General features: G+C 33.8%; 1 protein-coding gene across 2 annotated transcripts in view; it reads right to left on the bottom strand.

Annotated features, from left to right (window-relative positions):
- Positions 1 to 27,030, bottom strand: part of LOC144844575 (tuftelin-interacting protein 11-like) — a 120,225-nt gene that overhangs the window by 11,372 nt on the left and 81,823 nt on the right. The window contains exons 2-12 of one of the 2 annotated variants that reach the window (XM_078701558.1): positions 22,922 to 23,137; positions 18,233 to 18,366; positions 17,577 to 17,738; positions 15,795 to 16,004; positions 15,213 to 15,514; positions 14,519 to 14,641; positions 13,965 to 14,112; positions 11,478 to 11,700; positions 2,618 to 2,779; positions 1,728 to 1,946; positions 879 to 1,085 (exon numbers count right to left, since the gene is read on the bottom strand). In XM_078701558.1, the coding sequence (XP_078557684.1) occupies positions 879 to 1,085; positions 1,728 to 1,946; positions 2,618 to 2,779; positions 11,478 to 11,700; positions 13,965 to 14,112; positions 14,519 to 14,641; positions 15,213 to 15,514; positions 15,795 to 16,004; positions 17,577 to 17,738; positions 18,233 to 18,366; positions 22,922 to 23,045 (2,014 nt within the window). In that variant the 5' untranslated portion in view covers positions 23,046 to 23,137. The remainder of the gene's footprint in view (positions 1 to 878; positions 1,086 to 1,727; positions 1,947 to 2,617; positions 2,780 to 11,477; positions 11,701 to 13,964; positions 14,113 to 14,518; positions 14,642 to 15,212; positions 15,515 to 15,794; positions 16,005 to 17,576; positions 17,739 to 18,232; positions 18,367 to 22,921; positions 23,138 to 27,030) is intronic. The other variant, XM_078701550.1, reaches the window with a different exon arrangement.

The raw sequence follows: 27,030 nt of genomic DNA, 5'->3' as shown, positions 1-27,030 counted from the left end.
TCAAGTCATATTTATTCATGGAATCATTTATAGATGCCCCAACCCTAGTACCTAGGAGTCGCAAACGCTCCTCTGATAGCTGAGCTACCACCTCAATGGACATGCTATCCAAAAATTCCTCGTCAAAATCACTTTCTGACATAGTTTCGATTTGAAACAAACAAACAAAAACACAGGTTAAAATAATAACCAATATGACGATAATTAAGGCACCAGTAATAAATTACCTGCCAAGCCCACACAGTATTAAACCTACCGTGCGCCGTGGTCTCAATAACTAGACCCCTAAAATCAAAGCCAAACCGACTTCTAGTATCACAGGCAAGCCTACACAAGCCTAAAACAACAACACAGTGTACTGGCTCGACGACCGCCAAACCTCGTTCGTTATAAAACGCCTCTAAACCTAAAACCAGCTTAGAATAAGTAACTAAAATTACCATCAGTTCGATCTACAACTACAATTCCGTACTTTGTTCCCGGATGACCCCCCAATTTGTTACGGGCTCGCTCGTTAGGCTGAAACCAACAATAAGAACATAACAAAACACGTTGTAGTTGTCGTCCATCTTTATTCATCTCCTCTCTTTTACTCTAGAGGGCTCACTTCCGTGTGACAAACCCATCACAATGCGAAAATCTACCTATGGTTTGTGTTTTGTGTTTGCAAACATATGCTCCATAACTCCAAAATGTATTGTAGATGGAGAAGCATTCTATATACTTCAGTTTAGAGTTTATGATTTTTCTTTTTCTGTTTATAAGTTTATTAATACGGATGATATTTTCGAAATAAAAAGAAATTGAAATTGAAAAGTATTTATGCAGGAATAGTCAAAAGAGTAAATCTAAATACTAACATATTAGGAAAAAAATACCTTTAACTGAAGGATGTGAGAGGAGATTTTCATTGAAAAGCCTCTTCCAGCCAAGGTACCAATTTGTCACCTCATCATAATTTGGACTGTTGCCAAGCCAGGTATTGAGCACATTCAACCACTTGGGGAAAAAATTCTTCTCAAGTAAGCCTACCATGCTTGGTAGAGGTGTTAACTCATCCCATGACATCACCCAGTGAAATGGCTCTACATTAAAAGCAAAATCAAAATGATGCTAGCAACTGAAAATATACACATATTAGCTTTATCATAATACTTTTGTTCAAATCAAATCCAATCAACTTTCACAAACAAGAAAACAACAGATACTTTGCTATAAATGCTATTTGAAAAATATTTGCTGCTTACAGTAAATTACTTTTTTTGACACCCAGTTTTGCTGAAATTACCTCATTTTTACCATGGCAGTGAGAAGCAGTAATTTGTGCACAATTTAAAGGCAATGTTTTTTTAATCACTGTGTAGCTCTGCGCAGTATATCAATTATCATTTTTTCCTCGTATGCTGACAATCAAGGGGACCTCATGATGAGTTATGATGTAAGTGTATATGTGTGACAGTGGCTGTGTGTTTACTAGTAAACCGGGGTAACACCCTAATTCTGTCAGCCTATATATCCCTTAATAAATCATTCTTTTCTAATATATGCTTGGAAATGAAACAATTTGGTGTTCAGGATATACATGTTTTTTAAGAATAGGAGTGATTTTAGGACTGAAATTCTGAGATTCTATATTCCAGTTTGTTGTATTTTGAGACTGCATTCTATCGAAAGTTAATATAAAAACAATAAATTGTAAATAATTCAAAACATTAACAGCAACGTACCAAGATGTTGTTGGTAAGGATTGATTAAAAACTCTTGCAAGCAAACTGCTAGTTTTGGCAAGATATTTCTAATCACAAATGTTCCCATTGCTCCTTTGTTAAAAACTGGTTTCCACGGCATTAAGATAGTTTTCGCTGACCCATCACTTGGGTGCCAGTTTATCAAGCAATTGGCAAGTTTTTGCCGGATTGGTACATATAAAGGTTCAAGTTTAAGCTCTGTAAAAGAATGCAACAACTTAAATAATAATACTGTATTTATTCAAAAAAACGCCCCGCTTTGAATAAATGTCTCAGGGCGTTTATTTATTTCCTCAAATAAATGCCCCACCTGCATGCATATATACACACAGATTTCATTAACTTCCATGATCTACAATTGACGAAGCATTTTGTTACCCATTTTTACTGTATTTGATCACTTCCTGAAATTTTTTCATATATCTAGAGGGTATTTATTTGATCATACACGTTACCATATTACACAAAAAAAGAGCTTCCTGAACAATAAACGCCCTGGCCGTTTATTTAAATAAATACAGTAATAATATTTATTCAGTCACCAATGAATAACAACCAGGAGTGAAAATAGGCTAAAGCCCAAACAGATTCTACACTCACTCCATAACAACATGTCTATAAGGCACTGGTTGCTACTTTGAACACAAATGATTAGTTGGGCACATGAACGCTAGTTGATCATACCCAGTACCGTTTTGATCGTGTTATCATTCGGGAAAACACCTCCCAACACTACTTCACAGTCATTCTAAGTGATTACATACTTAGAATATTATATCAATTATGTGCCATTTACTCTACATACACAAAACACTGGCAATTATGTTTCCAAATTTATAAATTTCAGAGTTAAATTAATTTACACATACCCATAAATGGTAACCAGGGATGTAACCATGAGTGAATTGGAACTGGATCTGTTAATGGATTCCATTCATCTACCTGTCGTTGTAGCTTGGGATAAATCAGTTGATCCTGAATGTTTATGGTCACCCAACTTGGAAGCAATGGAGCCCAAGCATTCAGTAGACCTTAAAATAATAACACAAAACTATATGATTATGATTTGTTTATTTACAGTGTTTATTTTTACAATTTAGATCAAATAAACCAAAAATTTATTTATAGTCAGGTTCCTCATGTATGAAAATATTGGTTCCATATAGACCGGCAGCCAAGCGCATTTCGATCAAGCGAACAAGGTACCAATATCCGAGTACAGGAATATTTATTACGCAACACAATATATCAATATATGGACGTCTGCCGGGGTCCCCCTGCTGGATGTGCCCCCTGGAGCACCAAATAAGGGTCAGAAAAATGGGCTAGATCATGTTTTGGAGATACCACATAAAAGCAACTTAGAATTAACAAACATACTCTACTAAGTATAAAAAGTGCATTGCCAGACAAATTATCCACTGTATTAGCCCCGCCAGACACGCCCAAAAGGGTCACTAAATTTGGGCTAGATCATGTTTTGGAGATACCAAATAAAATCAACTTAGAATTAACAAACATACTCTACTAAGTATAAAAAGTACATTGCCAGACAAATTATCCGCCGTATATGTCCCGCCAGACACCCCCGAAAGTTTCAACCTGTTAACACCGTGATATAATTGGGCCAAAATAATATGGAAAGTACCACACGAAACCAAGTTTAAATGACTAGGTACATTTAACAGAGTACAGAATGACCCCTGCCAGACAAATTATCCACTGTATTAGCCCCGCCAGACACGCCCTAAGGGGTCCTAAATTTGGGCTAGATCATGTTTTGGAGATACCAAATAAAATCAACTTAGAATTAACAAACATACTCTACTAACTATAAAAAGTGCATTGCCAGACAAATTATCCGCCGTATATGTCCCGCCAGACACCCCCGAAAGTTTCCCCCTGTTACACTGTAATATAATTGGGCAAAAATAAATATGGAAAATACCACATAAAACTAAGTTTAAATGACTAGGTAAATTTAACAGAGTACATAATGACCCATGCCAGACAAATTATCCACTGTATTAGCCCCGCCAGACACGCCCTAAGGGGTCACTAAATTTGGGCTAGATCATGTTTTGGAGATACCAAATAAATTCAACTTAGAATTAACAAACATACTCTACTAAGTATAAAAAGTGCATTGCCAGACAAATTATCCGCCGTATATGTCCCGCCAGACACCCCCGAAAAGGCGACCCTGTGGACACTGGCTTATTTAAGATACTATTCAACAATAAATATGCGGCATCAAGATCAAAGAAGTAGGGGTATCTTGATGACAATACGTAAGTATTTGTAATCAAACTAAACACTATACTAACTGTAGAACCTGAGCTTAGTTTGTGTTTCGTCTACAGACGGCCTGGTTTAATTCTAGCCAATAACCGCACAGTATAGTTTAGGTGAGTAAAGCCTGGGGTAAAATAATTCGATATAGGCTTATATCGGTACTGGCACTTCACTGTGGTTGTCATTGATCCCGAGAGAGCGTAATTAATTTGAAATACTGTAGGATAACTTAAAAAAGGAGTATACTATACTTTTATATTAAGGTTTGATAGGAACATTATACACTGAGTTAATTGATACTGTCAGTGGCGGATCTAGGATCTGACAGGGGGTGGCCACGAAAGTGGCAAACGAGGTGCGTAGCACCGAGCGGGGGAGGGTTTTGCTCCGAAAAGTTTTGAAAAAATAGATGCTTACACACTGTTTAACAGGCTAGAGAAACTGTTTCCATCACACTTAATAACAAATATTACCTAATGTAAATTTAAATAAATCCTTCCTAAATACTGTACGGATCTTTTTCGACGAACTAATAATAAACTTTGATCGAAAAACCTTCAAATAAAATGAACATTTGGTAATGCGGTACTCCGAAAATGCCTCGATAGTGCATGTGTTGTGTACCGTGTTTTGGTGGTCCACAGAAGGAACATTGATTGAATTCTTCAGTAGACTGGCTTCTGACGATGAACCAGACCAGAGAATAGCAGAAGAGTTTGTCTGTTCCATGTATGGCTTAAAGGGAGATGTCAATGATGCCAGGTTCATAAAACTGTGTCAGATGACGGGGAGAATGGATCAGGTACTATATCATCACATTTCATAAAAAGGAAAATAATGAATCCATAACAGCAACTTAAACTACAATACTGTATTTCATTATAAGTCTGTGGATGATTAACACAAAGTAGCATTAATTAAAAATATTATTACCAGTGATGAACAAGATTTAAAATGAATTTAACACAACTAATCATCATCTATATTATTTTAATTTGTTTTGGGAGAACCCAATGTCCAACGTGAAGAAAGTGGACTGTGCACTTCTACCGCCTTGTGCGAACACCTTACATAACAAATTGCAAAGGGCACATTTTATCAGCATTCTGTGGGGAAATGCAGACTCTGCACATCCAGGACATGGCTTGGATCCTCTCAATTACGGATGGAAGGAAAGCAACGGATGCTATATTCCTGACTGGTATTTTGGACATGCAATGCCAGATTCTCTTTTCCACGAAGAGGAAGATGTTACAGTGAATGTCCAGAGTGTCCAGCCAGATGTTGCTGCTGAGTATGACGATGATGATGACGATTTATCTTTCGAAATTGCTTGGATGATGATTCAGAGATTCAGAAAGTGAAACAGAGAATTGACATTAATATCAATAATCATGAAGACATTTTAATAGCGACTTTACTCACTCATGTAAAATCTATGGCCCTCCATTTCCAAAATAATTTACTTTTATTTATAATGAAAGAAACTTTTAATCCAGTCCAATCTTGAATGAATGTATTTTGATTTATTATGTATAATTATCCTACGATCTGCCGCTGGCCGGCCTTACCGTACGCATATTAACATTTGACAGAGTCATTGCGTTATTGCTTGCTTTGTGAATGTATAGGTACCTACCGTAATCATTTCATTTTAAACATGGTTCATGTACTGTATTTTAGCCCAATTTATCACAATGTTCACGGGGAAAACATTTTGTGAATACTGTACAGGCCTATGACAGGTCATACAGTGGGTATGTGTCGAGCAAAATACTTTTTATACTTTGTTTGTTAATTTTAAGATGATTTTATGTTGTATCCAATGTTTGATCTTGCCCAAATCTGGGGACCCCTTTGTTATGGATGTAGGGAGGGGGGGTGTTATGAAGGCCTCGTGCAGATCATGCAAATAATTTGGCTAAATACTAGTGTGTTGAATAGAGTGTGTTTGTTTGTTGGTATCTCCGTTGATCTAGCCCAAATTTAGGACCCCTTTGGGTGTGTCTGGCGGGGCTAATACAGTGGATAATTTGTCTAGCAGGGGTCATTCTGTACTCTGTTAAATGTACCTAGTCATTTAAACTTGGTTTCATTTGGTACTTTCTATATTTATTTTTGCCCAATTATATCACGATGTTAACAGGGGGAAACTTTTGGGGATGTCTGGCAGGACATATACTGCGGATAATTTGTCTGGCAATGCACTTTTTATACTTAGTAGAGTATGTTTGTTAATTCTAAGTTGATTTTATTTGGTATCTCCAAAACATTATCTAGCCCAAATTTAGTGACCCCCAGGGCGTGTCTGGCGGGACTAATACAGTGGATAATTTGTCTGGCAAGGGTCATTATGTACTCTGTTAAATGTACCTAGTCATTTAAACTTAGTTTTATGTGGTACTTTTTCCATATTTATTTTTGCCCAATTATATTACAGTGTAACAGGGGAAACTTTCGGGGGTGTCTGGCGGGACATATACGGCGGATAATTTGTCTGGCAATGCACTTTTTATAGTTAGTAGAGTATGTTTGTTAATTCTAAGTTGATTTTATTTGGTATCTCCAAAACATGATCTAGCCAAAATTTAGGACCCCTTAGGGCGTGTCTGGCGGGGCTAATACAGTGGATAATTTGTCTGGCAGGGGTCATTCTGTACTCTGTTAAATGTACCTAGTCATTTAAACTTGGTTTCTTGTGGTACTTTCCATATTTATTTTGGCCCAATTATATTACAGTGTAACAGGGGGAAACTTTTGGGGGTGTCTGGCGGGACATATACGGCGGATAATTTGTCTGGCAATGTACTTTTTATACTTAGTAGAGTATGTTTGTTAATTCTAAGTTGATTTTATTTGGTATCTCCAAAACATGATCTAGCCTAAATTTAGTGACCCTTTTGGGCGTGTCTGGCGGGGCTAATACAGTGGATAATTTGTCTGGCAATGCACTTTTTATACTTAGTAGAGTATGTTTGTTAATTCTAAGTTGCTTTTATGTGGTATCTCCAAAACATGATCTAGCCCATTTGTCTGACCCTTATTTGGTGCCCCAGGGGGCACACCCAGCAGGGGGACCCCGGCAGACGTCCATATATTGATATATTGTGTTACGTAATAAATATTCCTGTACTCGGATATTGGTACCTTGTTCGCTTGATTGAAATGCGCTTGGCTGCTGGTCTAATAGGATTTTAATGCCCAAAGTGAGATTTCACTTTATTATGGTGCTAGGATACCAAAATGCAGGGTACCAAATTGTCACGATTTTTACTAAATGCAACCAGAAATGCTATTTTTCGGTATTATTGACTCGTACTGTATCTTAAAAATGGCTGGTCATGGAAATTTTAAAATGGTCTCAAATTGTTCAGACCATACATATTTATATTTATTGTAATGCAATATTTTGTTAGAAAATGACTGCATGTATGTACATTAGAAGTATTTACATTACAAGGGTGGGATTCGAACAACCTCCAGATCACTAGCCTAGCATTCACTAGGCTAATTGGTGATGGATTCAGTTGTCTTTTCTAAACTCACACATTTTCAAAGACTGGTTTTAATTGCCACTTTGAACCTCTATAAATGTATTAATTGAAGATTTCTGATTTGGCTAAAAGTAGCAAATGCCAGAGTGAGATTTGATGGTATTTATCAGGAGGGTATCTTGCAGATTTTTTTTGCCCATGACTGGTTTTCATTTATTTGCTCGTCTGAAACATTGCCATCAAGCACAAATGAACCAGCTTGGCTTGATGTAGATGACCCAATAACAAAAAATAAAAGAATGTAATTAACACCCTTAATTTCATACTAAATGTTTTTTTCTGACACTAAATTAAAATTTAGATCCCATTTCATTATATATATTAACCATTAACGTTATAGGGTTAGAAGAGTCTATATGTAAATTGACAGACTGCAGCGTAAAATTAACCAGCAGTCAACAAGATACAGTACGTAGAAAATCCTGTCATATGGGTCATTGATTTGTCCGTAATTATTGCATTTTGCCGGGGATTCCCCATCATTTAAGTATGTCCGTAGTACCCTATTTATCTTCATTTCCCTACGTCCATAATATTGGGCCGAATTTCTGAAAAACAGTGTTTAATTACTTCTTTTTGCAAATTTTGATCATATTTTCTTTTCTGGAGTGTGGATTAAGCAACACTGTTGTACAGTATAGTGTATAAATGAAAATGAATTTTGGAAATTGTTGTTTTACTGACTTATTTAGCATTTATTTAAAATAGTTTAATTCAACGTTTTGCTCAATATATTTATAGCAGCAGCTTCACATTTTTTGTCTAACTTTTAAAATTATTAATTGACAATAGGCCTAGTAATTAATTTGTATTAATTGATTATAATTACTAGAATAATATTACCTTACCGAAAGTACCTTAATCGGGGACTTTCTCGGACGTTCGCATTGAATGCAAAAAATGAGTCAATCAAAATCAAAACGAAGAGTGCCAGAGACCTACTAGGTCCCTGGATAAGTTGTTTACCAAAATTTAGTGAGTAGTTTTTACACGAATAGTAAAATAGCCAATCACAACCTAGTCTTATTTGGCCTGCTACATTATAGAAATAGGTAGGTAGGCTATACCATTCCGTTACAGTCAGTATAACCAGTAAAATCTTTATACATATATTACATACAGTGTAGAATAGGTGAAATTACGGGACCCGCCATTTATTCCAATTTTTAACATGGCGACGGTATCAAAATGAAAAACTAAGATAGCAATTTCGGAAGGATATTATCTCAGCAACAACATGTTAACGTGAAGAAGAAATTTGGATAAGTAAAATATAGATGCGCGCTCTTTTAAATGTGATAAACTATGACGCAAAATATGAAAATACGACTTTTTTTTATTAAACTGGCCATATAATGCGTGCGCGTGGGAATTTTTTACCTGTTTAAAATGACATGAAACGCGTAGAAAGTTGATCAGAAATTGATTTTTCGCATTTTGAAATTTTAAACGCGCGTGCGCACGTAACTTTGTGTGAAACATGCCATTTTTTTTACACAGTCAGTTAGCGCAAGATATGACTTAAACTTTTGTTAGGTTTCAATTTAAATTGTTATATGGTTTTTGATCTATGTTAAATACGCGAAATTCGTAAAAACGCGCGTAAGTCATGTTGCGCAACTCTGACGTCATTCACAATAGCAGGTGCACAACTTCACGTGAACGCTCATATGTTGACAAAGTTATGAAATGTTATGTGTACACGTTTTAGAGATATGCTCTGCACAAAAATGACAGAAAGAAAGAATACAGAAAAAACTAGATTTGAACTCGTCACTTTGACGAGTTCGGGTTATCCGCGCAAACGCAACATGCACATACTTAACCATATGAACCTCGACAATTATTATGCCATCCTATGACATGAAATAAATATGTTTACAGTGCTGAATTGTACCTATTTTGTAGCATACATCATATTACAGTATTTTAAAGAATAAACTGTATATGTTATATACAGTGTAGCATAGACAAAATTATGAGACCCATCTTTTAAATCCAATTATTAACACGATGACGTCATCAAATTGACATATAAAGATAACAATTTTAGAAGATAATTATCTAAATAATTACATTAAATCAAATTTGAAGAATTTTGGGTACGTAAAAGTGAGATGCGCTCTATTTAATATGATGAGCAATAACGAAAGAGTAAAACATCCTATATTTTACATTCGTGTGGCCATACGATGACGTCATAACATCCGAGTGGTAAAGGTTCTGCATGAATTCATATCTACAACATATCTGCTTACATATTAAATTAAAAAAATTGGGGGTCGTGGATGATCCTGAGGAGCTATAATAGATTAAAAATAGGCTTAATAATAATAATAATAATAATAGGCTTTTGCAACTAAAACGCGCGCAAATGGTCTAAATCAACGTGTTCGTATGACGTCATTTTAATTTGAAATGATGTAAATCTTTTTTAAAATGACTAAGAAAGGCTGTAAAATCATAATTCAAGAAAAAAACACATGATTTTCATGCTCCGTGCGCACCTTACGCGTAATTTTTTTCGCGCACGTGGGAATTTTTGACATGTTTAAATTGTCATGATCAGCGTAGAAAGTTGATTAGAAATTAATTTTGCGCATTTTTAAATTTTAAATGCGCGTGCGCGCGTAACTTCTTGTGAAAAATGTCATTTTTAATCCATAGAAAGTTTGCCCTTGATATGACTTAAATTTTCACTAAGTGTCAAAACAAAATGACTTTTGGTTTATAATCTATGATCAATCATTGAAATTCATAAAATCGCGCGTAACTTACGCTGCGCGACTCTAACGTCATTAAAAATATGGAGGTGCACAACTTCAGGTAAATGTCCATATAATGACAAAGTTATACAAAAGATATATTCACAAGCAATAGGGATATGCGACGCACAAAAATCCGGGAAAGAAAGAAGAATAACAAAGAAGATGAAAAAAAAGATATTTACAATCACATGGGTTATCCTGCAACTAAGTTGCGGATAACCAAAAAGTTGATGAAACAGGACAGTTACAAGGAGTTATCCGCTGAATGCGGATAACTAAAAATCAACACTTTTTAAAACATTGTTTCAGTAATAATTTCAAAAGAAGTCAAGAAATATACCTTAAACAGAGATGATAAAAAAGGAGTTCAAAGCTTTTTGAAGTTTGTAAGCAAAGTCCCTAAAAAGAAAATGAGGTAGTAGCTTGGCTTACTACCTACCAATCACAAACGGTCTTTCATCACATCAAGGGAAAACTAATAACAAATGAGGGCGCTATGTATGAATAGTTTAAATAGTTTAGTTGATTAATTTCTTCAAGCAAGTTGCGTGGCACAATGAATGAAACGTTGTCTTGTAATGGTGTGACAAATCATCTCGAGTCCCATTAGATGACTTTTTTTTATTTATCGGCAAACGCGAGTGTTGCCACACGAAAATTACACAGTCAATATTATCGTACTCGAGAATTTGCTGGATTTTATATGTTTAATGACAGGGACATTACTTAGTCAATACCATCGTACTCAAGGATATACGATTTACGATCCTCGCAGAGGTAGACATGTGATGCAGTTTCAACCAATCACGTTCACATATTTACATAGGCATGTAATATAAATATATATGCTCCGAGTATTTTGATACCAACATCTTGTTGATAGACCAAAGAGTTATGAAGATTTGGGCACCATTTTGAAATGTGGTAGTTACCATGGTTACGGGTGTCGTAAAAATTTGTTACTTAACATTTTTGGTATTCTTGTACCATAATAAAGTGAAATCTAGTGTAATCTTACTTTGGGCATTAAAATCCTACGGAATTACACTGACTATATGAATAATTTGAATCGTGCACGTCTGGTAGTACACATTAAAGCCAGTGCATCTTACCTATAATTGGATCACAGCTTTTGATATTACAGTTTGTGACCGTTCTTCTAAATATTGGCATCCACAATTCCCAAATTAATCTTTCATAAACAGTAATGATGTGTCCTGATTCTAATTTCATACGATTGTTTTTGTTGTCAAGAAATGCTTTTAATCTTTCAAATAGAGGAATATGCTCTTCATTGCTCTGCATTGGGTCCCACAAGGCAACTTCTTTTTGTACCTAGGAGACGAAATCATGTTTAGTCAGATATTTATGTTACTTTTTTATTTGAACATTAATTTATTGAAAATATCATTTTTAATTTATTTATTTCAAATTTCACACTAAAATCAATATTGACCAGCACATGTCTATAGATTAATAAGGGCGAATCCCAACACAGATGTGGTCAATACAATAGTGGTTAAGTGTTTTAATACTGTATTTCTGCATTTATGTTAAGGCGTCATGTCCAAATGTTTTCAAACTGACAAAGTGTGTTAATCGCGTTTTCTTTTGTTTTAGCGTTAGCCTGAAAATTCTAAAATCCTCAGACCGTTTTGAAAATGGACAATATGCATAGCTTGTAATAGTTCCGCCCACTAACATGCTTGACTGATTTTTACGAATCGATTAACGTCGTTGCGAATCGCTTCGTGTAACGTCGTTTGACACTGCATTTAACGATGATTCATCACAATCAAGGCCCAAACAATTCGTTTCAGTTTGCCTTTTAAGAGAGTTTGTAGCTGAATTGTATTCTATCTATAGATATCACATCTCACTTCTAAATGCATTAGCGAACGTCTACAGTAGCCGATCGATAAAAACAAGGTCTTCTAAAAATAGCAGCAGCGAATGCTCGGCTGGCCGGCCGTCGGTGTTCGCGCGCTCTTAGATTGCGTGCCGATAATATAGGGTAAACAAGTACCTAGATGTTGGTCACGCGATCATCTTTCTCCTCCTGTTCACAGCACTCGCATGATTTTACTGCAAATTCTGCCGGTCGGAAATCTTATTTAGATCGTTAAAAAGATGACTGGTCATTTAATTTAATTCATTTAATGTTTGATTCTATTTTGTGTGCTTTATTTTATTTTGTTTATCTTTATAAATTCTATTTAATTTAATTTTTATTGTTACATGTTATATGTCTCGTTATATTGTATTGTTGTGAGGGTAAATGATCAGCTTCGGCTGGATGGACCACCTTCGTTACTGTTGAAATAAATCATTGGCCATTTTTCCGTTGCACAAAGGCCTAGTTCTATTAATATTTAATTTATACTTATTAAACAAGAAATATATTGATTTTGCATTTATTTTGTCATCGTTGTATTTTTTAATGATAATAATATTTATTCGGCAAAAGTTCTTAAAAGTACGTTTTACAATTCATCTTGCCAGGAGCAAGTAATAGGCATGAAGGCTTTGAGCTTTGTCGTCGCTGTATTTTTTAATTTGTTAACTAATTTAGAATTACTAGCATAGTATAATAATACTTTAAAACCAGAAACTTTTGTGACAAAACTTTCGCGAATTTGAAAAATAAAGTAAATAACTGTATACTGTAAAAAAGATCGCTTTAAACCATTGTCGGTGCGATCTTCGTATATATCGAACATCCGTCGATCCAGAAACGATCCCCACAAAAAAGGTCGTAAAAAATTCATTCTAAATATAGTATCAGAACGTTCAGTTATTGCCGACAGAAGACCGTAATTAATACAGACCTAGTGGCATGAACCGCGATACTACTCCCTGTTTTACCTCAACCTCTAAACATGATTTGTTTTAACGACATTAAAACAGTAATTAAGATTGTGTACCTGGATTTTCTCTATTTATATCTAAACTGTTCCCAGATTCCGATCCACTCGCATGTTTTTCCCACTCCAAATTCTGGTCGGGTCTTTTTCTTTACACAATAATATTAATAATTTAAAAGGCCTATGACTGTTAAATCGTAACATGGAATATATTTATTTTGCATATATTTTGTTGGTGTCCTAGCCTAGGTGTCGTTTTTATAATTCGCTAACCCAAGGTAGGATTAAATAGTTTATAGTGTAGGCCGCCGAAACTAGGCTAGTCTCAACTCTCTCTGTGTGAGCTGAGGTGCACGGGCCCGATGTCGTCTCGTCGGCGGACGTTTCCGGCCAAATTAGGATAACTAATGCGTAGGGCGGCTACAAAAATTGTCAAAATGTCTTCCAGCTTTAAATAGGATTTTAATTAGCGAACAATACATTGTTTGTGTATATTGTCCATGCTTCTAAAGGCGATGACACATAGACATATTAAAACAAACGACGTTTAATGCACATCTAACGGTGGGCGGTACAATACTAAATGCATAATGTAATTAGCTCTTTTACAATCGTTACACGCATTAAACGATCAAGCTATCAACGGTGATCGTTTGACGCAGTTTGTACGTTTGAAAACATTTGGACATGGTGCCTAAATTATATGCTTGTTTAAAGAAACTAAATGTTACTTACTAAAGGAAAGATAATGTTGACTGCTATCTGAGGAATCTGAAAAACTCTGTACTCATTTGCAAAATCCAGCTGCAATTCTTTAAAGATGGTTTCACAGTCTACTAATGTCAAAGGGTTCGCAGAAGCTGGTTTACTGCTTTCTTCACACCTACCATGTTTACAAATTTATTTAAAAAGTAAAATAATAACAAATAGATACATTCAGATTATGATATTAAATTTTCTTTTTAGGATTGTTCACTGCGCTTGTGGGATATAATAACACAGTTCTTTTTAAAATAGAGAAACACCTTTTATTTTACCATGCAGATTAATTAAACTATGTAGCCTTTTGATACAACAAACTAAAGACGATGTGATGTGATGTTATTTATTAATAACAGCATTGTTCACATTTGACGAGCTGGACAGATAATATACCACATAGGCAACGTTCATAACAAAAATACAATAAACAATGGCCTATGATATTCCTAGCCTATGATATCAGTTATGGTTTATTTGGCCATGCCATACCAATAATCTTCAATTGAAAACCAACAAAACTAAACTACCTTTCAACAATTTGCATGACCTTCTTGAGTCGTATGACCTGTTGCTTTTCTTGTTCTAATATTCCACTGATTTTTCGCTTTTCATGTTCCAAGTTTACAATCATGTCCTGCTCATGTTGCAGCCTGAAAAAAAACTTACTTTATTCAAAGAGGAGTACTACAGAAACTGAAAATATTTTGCTTGTACTAGAACTTTGTTATGTTTGTTATGAAAACACATTGGTTGGATAGGGTATGTTCAGATCCATTGAGTTATGCTTTCCTATCGCAAGCAATGTGATATTATTATAATTAGCGTTGTAACAGAAAAGTGTTCAGATTTGCCTAACGCTTTCTTTTCAAACTGATTGGTTAGAGGTAAAAATCGTTGATTCATGACTTTGGTATCGTAAGTGGCGTTCACTAATCTTATACCTTGAGCTGTTGTAATGAACGAAAGATCAGTGTCGTACGAGGTGGCTTCCACTAATCTTTTCCTGGTTCAGACCTATGGAGTTGTACGACGCGTACAATACGAAAGCATAACTCTGTAGGTCTGAACAGGCCCTTCAAGAATAATTTCACAAAATGTCAGAAAATTATCTTTCTTTCTTGTTTTACCAGGACAAGTACCTTTTTAGTTATATGAATTGCATATATCTATATCTTGATTCAAATTGTGCAAATCGCAAAACTAATAAGAAACATTTCTTACTGTCTATTATTCTGTATGATTTGTTGTTCAGCCATGTCTACCAGCAGATCAATGTTATGTTGTAACTCAGGCATTTCAAATGCTCTTTCATCATTTGCTAATGAATCAAATGTGTCTTCTGGTCTGTCAAGCTGTTGACCTATCTTGTCGTAACCATCAAGAACCCTCTGCTCAGGACCGGTCATGTCAATTACTTTCACACCTGAAATAGTAGTTTCACCAGTAGCTTTTCTTTTCTTCATTTTACCAGACTTTATAACCTCTTCAGCTGTCTTATATACATATGATGGCTTCTTTCTTGTCTATATTGATAAAAGTACAGCATTATTTCTTTATGTTATAATGTAGCAACATCTACAAATTAGAGCCCACATCACAACTTGATTGACACAATCATAGAAATATTGATGTGCAAATAAGAAATAAGTAAATATCAATAAAAAAAAAAGGATAATATAAACTTCAATCCCGATCATAATGGCTTGCCTCACCTTTTTTCGGATTTTGTTTTATATCATTTATCAAACTTATTAGTGGACCCTCTGGTTTCTTTAATAACAATTACTGTCTATATTTTCTCACCTCAGCTCCAATTTTCCACTGTTGCAATTCTTGTTTAAATTCTTTCTCTTCTTGTTCATCTTGATCAACAGGTCTGTATTTTTTCGATATGCGGACACCTTCTGGACCATGAGCACCTATTGCTCCTTTGCCAGCCCTTTTCTTTGCCTCTACTGGTCTTACTATGCCTTGGTTGTCTTTACCCAAGCCTTTACCAGGAACATATCCCATCTAAAATATTTAAGAAAAGTTTGGGTTTAAATGTAGGGATTCTTACACATTCTGAGTCACATTTAATCAAATGAGGCCTGGCATCACAAAAGCGGTGCAGAGTCGCAACCCGAACTTTTGAGATATTTAGCCTTGAAGTTCAGAATGTGAAAATCGGCCTAAACTATCCATTTTAAAATTTCAATAAAAAACGATACTATAAACACTTATTTTTAACATAATCAAACTCTTGTTCATAAAAAAATATCACAAGTATGTGTATTTTGCAATTATTTAAGTCGTTTCCACTGAAAATCATTAGGAAATTGTATTTTTGTTCACTCAAAATCAACTTTCGTTAAGGCGCTTTTGTAAACAAAGCGCTTACCCGAATCATGTCATGTTTGGTACCTATCTGTTCGAAAATATATCAGCTACCATAATTTTTTTTATTTTTTTTTAATCTAGCCAATGGAAATTGGTTTTATTAAGGTGTTAGGTTGCTGAAATTTCTAACAAGAATTTGTGAATCCTTGACTGTGATTGGCTATAGAGATAAATTACGCTCTCTGATTGGCTGACGCTTTTGTTTACGATGAAACAGCATGTCTTCCATCGAATGAAGGATTTTCGACTAGTTTGCCGTTATTGAGAAGAAAATAGCGAGTTTTGACAGAGAGCCTGGTCGCGTTGATCGGCGGGCTAGGCTAGGCCAAGCTAATCGGCGTCTCTACTTCATTGTTGATTTTCTCAAAATGAAGCTTTCTTGAGTTAGAAAGTATCTCGTATGTTTTCATTAATAACTCTTCATATAATAAACCAATTTTAATAAACAACGGCTCATTTTAAAGCTTATTAAATGTAGATTACGAATATATAAAAATCTAAAAATTTTTTATTTCCGACTCTACGCCGATTTTGTGATGCCATGCCTCAAATGTTTATTTTATTTCTTTCAAAATAATAAGATAATATAATTTCAGTATTAAATGATAGTTGTAACATTCAATAGTATATATATAAAAAATAGTGTTCAAGTTATAAATTAATCTTGTTTTTTTTAAAAAAAGTGTTGCTGATCACTTGATATACAATAGGAAAACGGTAAAAGATTGAAGAAACAATATGAGTTGGTTGGACAACATAGCAATGAAAGACAAATGGAAATCCACTAGAAGCAATTGCAAGTGTGTGAAAGCAAACTTGACAGAAAATGATTACATTTGTTTGAATGAACCAAATTATTTTTTTTCTCCATTACTGCTAAAATGAGAGGTTAGGCTAAGACCTACTGTAAACCATTTCAAAAGGCAGCGCTCCAATTTTGGACAGGAAGTAAAAGAAATATAGATGACTTCAAGTTGATTTTCAAACATGATCGCAGAAATATTGGGACTCATGTCCTAGTTCCTCACCTTGACACAGGTTTGATGGTTTCTAGGTCTAGGACAACACATCAATTGACCTGACCTAGATTGTGTAGTGTCTTTTGATGACAAAAAGGTTCATTGGAATAGTTTACTGAATATCATGTTACCCACAATTCATCCAAACAAATTGCAGAATGTACTCCGGTTTGTTATATTAACTTACATTTATCATAAGTTTTTCTCCTATTCCTGTAGTATGCCTTTGCCAGTCACCCATGTTTTTATCTGGATGCATCAACTCCTGATGTCGTATGTCAGCAATTGTTCGACTTTTGTTGGCTTTTGGTTCAATTACAACACTGGCATTTACTGAACATGGTTTATCCTGTAAAGTACAATTAAAATATTAAACCAAAATAATGATATAAATAGGATAGATAAAAGAGTAATAAAATCGTAACTTTTAGATTCTGTGAAAAACATTAAATAAAACCTTTTATTTAGCACATCATAAGTATACACTCCATATATACAAGGACAGCATCAAATTAATTGGTATGGCAATGATAAACTTGTTGATAATAGACTAATAATGTTTTTGAGTGTAATTTGCAATTTTAAATTTAAACATAACATTGGTTTTTAATTTAATCATTTAAACAAAATTCAGAATGTCCATTGTTTAAAATGTAGATGCCATAACAAATGATGGTTTGTATTGGAAAAATGAAATTCATAAACATACTCTCGAATTGCAGTGGACGGTCCATTTTATGTAAGAATTGATGAATTATCTCTGGCTGAACTATAGTACCATCTAAAATTTACACAACAAATCCAATGCTACTAATGTAAGTTAGAATACACGGCTATATTTACAGTTTTATCTGCTGTTGCTTTCTTGCCTCCAACTATAAAATTCATTTCCTTTGCTAAATCTGAGGTGTTACCCTTTCCCATACCAAAACCTGGTCTTGTTTTTTCTTCCTCATCACTCTCTCTAGCCCAGATACCTAATTAAAAATAATAGTATTAATTCAAGTGTACCATTCCTACCAGTACTAGCAGTTTGTGATTGATGTTTTTCAAATTACAATTTAAAAATTCAATTTCCAATTTATATTATACGCAAAATACTTCAAATTTGGTTAGAAGCATAAAACTTGGTATGGCATCTTGTATCAAAAACTTTTAAGATTTGAGGCCATTTAAAATGTTACCTTTGACCTCAGATAATATCCCATTCTTCAGAACTCATAAACCATACATCCTAGAAACACGAAAATTATGGAAAATGATGCAGAAGTACTACTTTCTATTTATGTTTAATAGAAACAATGCATTTAACTCGATACTATAAGAGTTGAAATGATAGATATACACTACTTTTAAACATTAATTTTTTTTTTTCAGGGGAATCTTACACAAGCTTGGACTATCAATATAGGATTTCTAAACAGTTAATAAGCAGGTTAATACCTGAAGTATGTGAGGCAATATACAACAGCCTAAAAGATGAGTACTTGAAAGTAAGCGATCACTTTCAAAAAACGCATTTCAAAATATTTTACTATCTCAATACTGTATGATGTTGAAGTCAAAGAAAAAAGTAATACATATAATCACTTTACTTTATTGACACATTCCATCAAAATAACATTGTTATAAATAGCAATAATTATGAATATATCATTTATTGCACTCCATAATGTTCTCATTAAATACTTTAGTATATATTACTTTAAAATGAAATTAATATTTGTTAAATTATCACTAAATATAGTGCACTGTTATTTATGTAATCTGATATTGTATATCTGATTTAAATTAGATTCAGTAGTATCTATCTATCTTGGCCTATATAAGCCCCATTTTATCTATGTGAAATTCAGCAATTAAAAACAATTAACAAGAACCCATAATATGAAGAAGTTGAATTTGTTAGACACTTTCATTGCAAGTTACATTACTTTAAAAACATTAAACCAGATCATTTCCTTCACGATATCATACCAAGTAGGTGCATCACCAAAGCAAAACAAAGATATCTATCTGCGCGCGATACATGCTGGTATTTATAGTGGGCTGCTTAAATGATTAAAATCAACTTATTTTTCACACCATTGTTTGACAGACAATTTGACTATTTTTTGGCTTTAAATTACAGCTTTTTCAGGTAAATATATTTTTGAGCAATCCAATTTTTGGTAAAAGTGTTTATGTGTCATTAAAATGTCATATTCAACAAAAAAATCATTTTTTTTCAGAGGGGGACAATATATCTTTGAATTAGATTGGAAAAAGTAGGGAAAGTCTCTTTAATTTTTTTAAATCTTATTCTTCAGATTGACAAAGAAGCTCGAACACAACTATGGGTGTAGCGATGATACATGGATTCATCAAAAAATAAAAAATAAAATCATCAACACAAGATGAGTGGAAAAAAGTTTCAAATGATTATTTTAAAAAATTGCAGTTTCCCAATTGTATTGGGTCCATTGATGGAAAACATATCACTATGCAGTGTCCTCTCAAGTCTAAATCCTACTATTAAAAACTATCTACTATCTACTCTATCGTCATGATGGAATTAGTCGATGCTAACTATAAGTTTCTATACATCGATGTCAGATGCAACGGATCAGTGATAGTGACGTGCTGCGAATTTCAACGCTTTGGCAGGCACTGACATCAGAAAGCAACATGCTAAACATTCCAGAACCTTGCAAGTTGCCAGGATCTGATATAGTCACACCTCATGTCATACTTGCCGACGACGCCTTTCTTGTACACAGGAACATCATGAAGCCATACCCTCAAAGAGGATTATCAAGGGAGAAGAGAGCCTACAATTACAGATTAAGCCGGGGCCGCAGAGTTGTAGAGAATGTATTAGGACATCTTGCTAAAAGATTCAGAATCTTTCACTCTAAAATCAGTCGAGATGCAGATAGCTCAAATGACCGTTAAATCGCTAATTTTTCCCTGCGCATGCATCAAATTCAGACCAGGAAGTGTGACATGTTGGCACCTAGCGACGACACGCGATGAATTTAAGTTAAGTTAAGTGGCTTTAGAAATCCATTAAAATTTCACCCATCCGGGTCCTTACTTGGGTGCTAAATTTGGTAAAGACTTTACCAAATATAGAAGCACATTCCTGCCAAAAAAATCTGTATAAAAGGAGGAAAATGTTAATCACTGGCCATTTTTGGAAATCACAGCTGTAAAGTACTCTTGTGAGGTAATTTTTGGTTTTGGTTTGTTGTGGTTTGTAACAAACCAGCCGATTTTTTCTTCACCAGCCAAAATTAATGAACCCGCAGTAATACATATTTAATAAACATTTTGTACAATTTTAGGCTCTGTTCATGCATAAGTATGTTTAAATCGTGTAAATTTAGCAGTCACTTTTTCGGGCCGTCGTCATCTTTGTTTATATTTTTTAACCATATCGTCGAAAGTATATGTGTATACTTTGTAGAATTATGACGGAATTATGACGGATTAAGGTGATTTGGCTAGGCCTATAGGTATATCTACCGGTTTACCTATCTACTGGAGCCAGCTAATCTGTTCCCACCCAAGCCAACAGGCAGTTTATTATACTGTGTACCTTCTTCGTTCCGCTACCTTTAAGGCTTAGATAATAATAATATAGCGTTGTGAAACTTAAGAAGATGCACATTTCGAATGCGAAAAAAATGCATTTCATATTTTTGTACAGTCATTTTTAATATAGTTATTTTTCAGGATTTAGCATTACCTCTGTTTCCTACGATACACAGACATCCAATCACAGCCATTTTGATTTATAAAAATGTACATAAATAATAATTATTATTATCATTAATTAATTTTTTTTCTCAAAAAATTCCTTAGCATTACGCTAGCCACCGCTTACCTATGCTAAGATCGATACAAACTTACACATGGCTAGCCTAACGTTGATCAAATTTTCAAAATCTATGCTGGGGAAATCTGTTAATTATTATTTATTAATACAACTGGCTAAGTAAATCGTTAAATTATAAGTTCCTAATTTTACACTTAAATTGTGGACTTTTTTCTCTCGATCGTCGACCATAATGGCAGCGATTCAAATTCTGAGATAGTGATAATTTCGTGGTCACGCAACTCTGCGTCTCGACTGAAATAATGCTAGTCCCTTCTAATTGCCAGAATGTTGTTCTATGCACATGTGTACTGCACAATTACTTACAATATGTCCTGAGAGCATTCATTTTGTTTTTTACTTCAGTTTCTCTGAATAGTAAATATGATTTCAATAAATAGTATTCGATGAATTTTACATGTTATTTGATATTATTTTGTTTTATATATAATCATTGTTCACATTCATATATTTTCCTTCATACAGTACATACTAAATTAAAGTTTAATAACAGGGAATAAACAATTAATCTAACCTAGATATTAAATCCTTACATACTAATAATAATTAATAACATAATAAATAGCCCTAAATATTATTCACTCACTCATTCATACCCTATCTACAGTAGCTATGCCTAGCCCTAGTAGGCCCTAAGCCTAATATGGGCTAGGCTGGGCCCTACGCCGTATTTCCCCCGGTTAGATATTCTCAAAATAAAGTCTAACGCGGGGAATACTGCAGTGTAGTGGGTAAAGCCTAGCTGGATTCATGGTGAAAACTTGATCTCAATTTATTTCTCCATGAATAGTTGGCGATACCATGAATGTTTTCAAGTTATTTTAAACAATTCCTCCGGGGTATACAGTTTTTAGGCTAGAGTATAGACTTGGCTCGTACTCTGCGTCCGTGTGTGTGGTGGTGTAGACAGCTTGCTAGAGAGTAGGAAGGCGATGCGATGCTTTTTACCATTTACCACCTATTTATCGATCAGGGCAGGGCGTACTCTACAGACGTATGTTTAGTTAGTTACGTACGTAAAGTATCGAGAGCTAGGGACTAAGCCCACTATGTGTTATCTATATGACAAAATAAAATAGTATACCAGGCATTTCTGGATCAAACATATTGACAATTTCAGCTTGCTGCCTTTTTACTCTGTCACGGTAGGTCCTGCATTTGGTATCCCACAAATAGGGGAACCAAACAATTAGGGAAATAAATTTCATATGGTCTTATGTTGAAAATTGTGCGAAGAAAAAAAAATACAGAGTGAGCTTGATTAATAATTTGATCAAAAAAATAACATAACTGTGATTGGCCAATATAAAAATTTGACAACTTTTTGACAAAAAAGTTAAACATGCTCAACCATTTTTTAAACAATTTGATATGTGATATATCCATATTTGGGCACATTTTTTTGTCACATAAAGTTTGATAGTGTAGACAGAGCTTGGGGTTTTGCTCACTTCACATACGTATGTTTCAACAATGCTTAAGAGAGATACGCTTAAACGATTCCAATTTTGGCAATTGTGACTATTATTTGCAATCTGGCTCAACTATCATTAATTTTTTTTTCTTTTCAACTTCTCCAGACTAAACAGTCACTCCTTTCTATTTCATACTGTATATACCAATTTGTCATTGTATATAAAAGAATTGCTTACCATAAATGTGTTTAGCTTTTGACTGCTTGTATCTGGAACCATGGGGGTCCAACATGCGTTCCACATCATCTTCTGTTACTTCAAATCCGGTAACACCATCATCATCTTCATAAAGTCCTGCCATAGCTTGTTTAGTCCAGACAAGCTTTTTTAACTAATTCAATTTTACAGTTGTTGCACACTTCCAAGGAAAGTTTTTACTCAGCTACTCCTGTAGTAAAACAACACAAGGGATTTTTTTGCAACTTGCAAAGACACTTACTGTAGGCAGTGGTGGTTTGAAATATGGGCCCTAGGGCCTAACAATTTAACTGTTTAATATGTAATATGGGCAATTCCACGGTAACTAATTGATATTCTGACACAAATTTGAATTTTCAAACACATGTACCATCAGTACTTTTATAAATATCCTCAAACAAATATAATATTGTGATAACAAATAGCATTATAAAGTATACAGAGTGACTTTTTTTCTTTTTTAACAATTTCTATTATTAAAAAAATGATATTAATATGTGCGGTAACTAATTGAGGCAAATCCGACATTGCATTTGTAGCTATTGTACATTTTATAAAAACTCTGTGAATTTAGAGGCCTAATGTTATTAATATGGTATTGATTTGAATCCATAGGGTATAACAATGAATGCAATACCTTTGATTTGAAAAAAAATTGAGTTATCATAAAAATATGATGATATTTATAGACATGATTCCGGTAACTAATTGATGGTAACTAATTGAGACTGGAAAAGTTAAAGTAATGTGTAACTGATTTAGGCATTTTTTTTAATGTCTAAATACATATTTTAAAGATAACTTTAAAAATATCAAAACAAAAGTATATCAAACTATAACATACAGCAATATATAGTAAATGAACTGAAACACGTCTAAAATGATATTAAATTTTACCAATTTCATATAAGACAATATTATAAATTCGTAAAAAAATCTGAAAGTCTGAAAATTTTAAGTTTAACCAATGGTTTTATGGTATCACATTAAATCTTAGTGTTAACAATTCATTAGATATGTTTTCTTTCAAATTAATTGATTTAATTAAAAAAATATGATGATATTATGACAAAATATTATGGTAACTAATTGACGGTAATTAATTGACAAATATTTTTTCGAGAAAAGAAATATATTTATCTGTAATTATGAGAAAATATTTAATTATATTTTATTTGTATATGCACCATTAAAGAGTACTGTAGGTATACAAACAAATTAAGTTTACATTATACTTAATTTTGTCATGTCAGACTCAATGTTACCTAACAAGTGAGTACACTATAGCATAAAACATGACAGCAATATTTAAAAGTCGATCTTTACGTAATCTCAATTGTCAATGGATTGTTATTGTTTTTGCTTAGTTTGCTTCAGGGATAGCATTGTCAAAGTGGTATTTTTCTCTGTTATCCATAAATGGTGCTGGTAAATGTTGCAAATATTTGTTTTTTTGTAAATGACGCCAAATTTGTCTGTTACATCTTTAGCAATAAATACTTTCCCTGCACGATCGCTTTTGCGCAGATGTGTGTAACATATATCTCATGATTGTGCATCTCAGTTATCAGCGCAACATATTTTAAAATTCTATTGCTATCTGTCTCGTACTCGATTAGGATAAAGTCATCACACTTGGGAGGATGTTTCAGTTCAAATGAAGGTGTGGATGTTGACGGCTGGGATATCGATCGGGATTCTTGGCGGGATCTCGATCGATATCCCGGTTAAAAATCCTGTTTGTTTTGTATCATTATTTAGCATTATCCCGGGAATACCAAATTTTTGTGAATCCCGATGAAAATCACGTTACGGGATGGGTAATCAGGATTTTCAAAAGATTGGGACGGGATCCCAATATTTTCGACCGAAATTCCCGACCAAAAATCCTGATTTTTCGTGAATCCCGATGAAAATCCCGATAACGGGATGGGTAATGAGTGCCAAATAAGAAACTGATCATTTGCATAATAATAGCACGTGCAATGAAAAGGCATAGAATTTATATATAAACAACTTTGAGAGTGTATTATCTAAAACATTCTTTCAATAAATAGTTTATTACAACTTACTAGTGTTGAACAAATACAAATTAACACTTGTCAACATGTTACTGTCAATTAGTTACTGGTTGGGTAACTAATTGATATATTTAATATGGCAATAACTTATTAATAAACGTAAATAAAAAAATTAAAATAACCTCACTAGCTACCCCTACTAAAACTTGCTAGAAATGTAAAGTTTTGTTTTTTAAACATCTCAATTTTTTCTGAAAACCTAACTTTTTTATGTTTTCCGGTAACTAATTGATGTAATATTAGCATTCATATTTTCGCATATTAATGAATATGAAATGAGGCAAAAGAAAATTTGAATGATAAATATATGTTCATAGTAACCCATGTGACCATACTAAACTAGATTTTATTATAATTACAAGCTTATGGCTATTTTATTTTTGTGATTCTTAATTGTAAATTTTTATAAAATTCTGTGAAAAAATATATTTATGATTTTAATCAATATTTATTGAGGATATTATTTGAAATTTTAAAATCTGAATTTAGATCTTGAAAATATAGATTTTCAGCTTTAATTAGACACAAAAATTGTGAAGATAGAATGAATATGAAAATGTTGGTGTCATGTCAGGTTTGCATGGAATTGCCCATAACACAATGTTTAAACTTTAGCATTGTATTATTGAAATCAATTTAACACTTAATGAGGCCTATATTCAGTGATATGATGAAATGCTGTGTTAAAATGATAATCAAAATACTGTACTACTGTACCAATAGAAACGAGGAAGCTAGACTAACTTTACTAATTACTATCTATACTAATTGCCCTATACCTACATAACTACTTACTGCTAACTAACAGCCTAAGTAGGCCCATTACTTATTAGGCCTACCTAGGATTAACAGTAGGCCCTACTACAGAAAACAGACAATCAGGCTCCATATGGTTGTTAGACAATCATGACCAGGGACGATCAGAATAAATAAAATCACACAAACAAGGTCATTATTGATCTGTTAATATTGTTCGTGGTTCATAAAAACATAAGATTTCTCCGGGATTTTATTTTTATTTTCACTACAAGCATGTGTATGCGAATTTGGTGTAATCTTTCAACTATACAATAGTATCAGTTGACTAACAATAGAACAGCAACGCCAAAAACAAACGGGTGAATTTTAAAAGAAATAGGTTTTTTAAAACTATTCGTATTAAAAAACCTGTAAATTAAATCAAATTATGTTTCAAAATTACAAATCACAAATTGAATTCCTCCTGGACAAGTAGTTCTCGAGAAAATGCAATTTCACTTTAAGACTGCTCGCCGGCTTTTGAAAATTCTGTCCTATCTTTTAACACTAAACTAAAAAGTGGTCCAGATTTTTCGGAACTAGAGAGAGATGCCATGTGTTGCGTCTTGTACATTTATAGATGTTGTCCCGCTGCACAATAATTAAAAGATGAAGGTGTTAGCATTATGACCAGGTACAATTACTTTGACTAACATGCAGTGTTTGTTGAATAAAACTGGGTTTAAATGTAATATAAATATACTTTAAATAGCATTAAATATGGGTACGGGCCAGCCCATGATGGGTATGAGCCAGCCTATGATGGGTACTAGTAAGCCAAAATTTTGGGTACGAGTAAGCCAAAACGTGGGTACGAATTGGCATTTCATTGACAATCGATTGCGCGTATGCCTAGGTTTGGCATACACATGCCTAGGTTTGGTACATAAATAAAAAACACATTTTTTATTATTGTTTGTTAATTATAAATATTTATTTGATAATTCACACTATATTTACTACTTATATAAATACTAAAAACTACTTTTAAAAAATACACGTAAATAACAAATTCCCCTGTAACCTGCCGAGGTCTGGTACACCTACCCTAGCTATAGGCTACGATGAAATCGGTCGCGCTTTAAATCAGTCGCGATAAAATCAACATCCGGTATTTTGTATGGAGCACCGATAGATATGCATTTTATCATTAGTTATGTTTGATAGCGGTCTAAATACATTTTTAATGAAAACGCTCATTATAATTTT

This window comes from Antedon bifida, chromosome 1 (assembly GCF_963402885.1).
Source record: "Antedon bifida chromosome 1, ecAntBifi1.1, whole genome shotgun sequence".
In the NCBI taxonomy this organism is placed as follows: Eukaryota; Metazoa; Echinodermata; class Crinoidea; order Comatulida; family Antedonidae; genus Antedon; species Antedon bifida.
The sequence above is the reverse complement of the archived record's forward strand: the minus strand, read 5'-3'. Positions and strand labels throughout refer to the sequence as shown.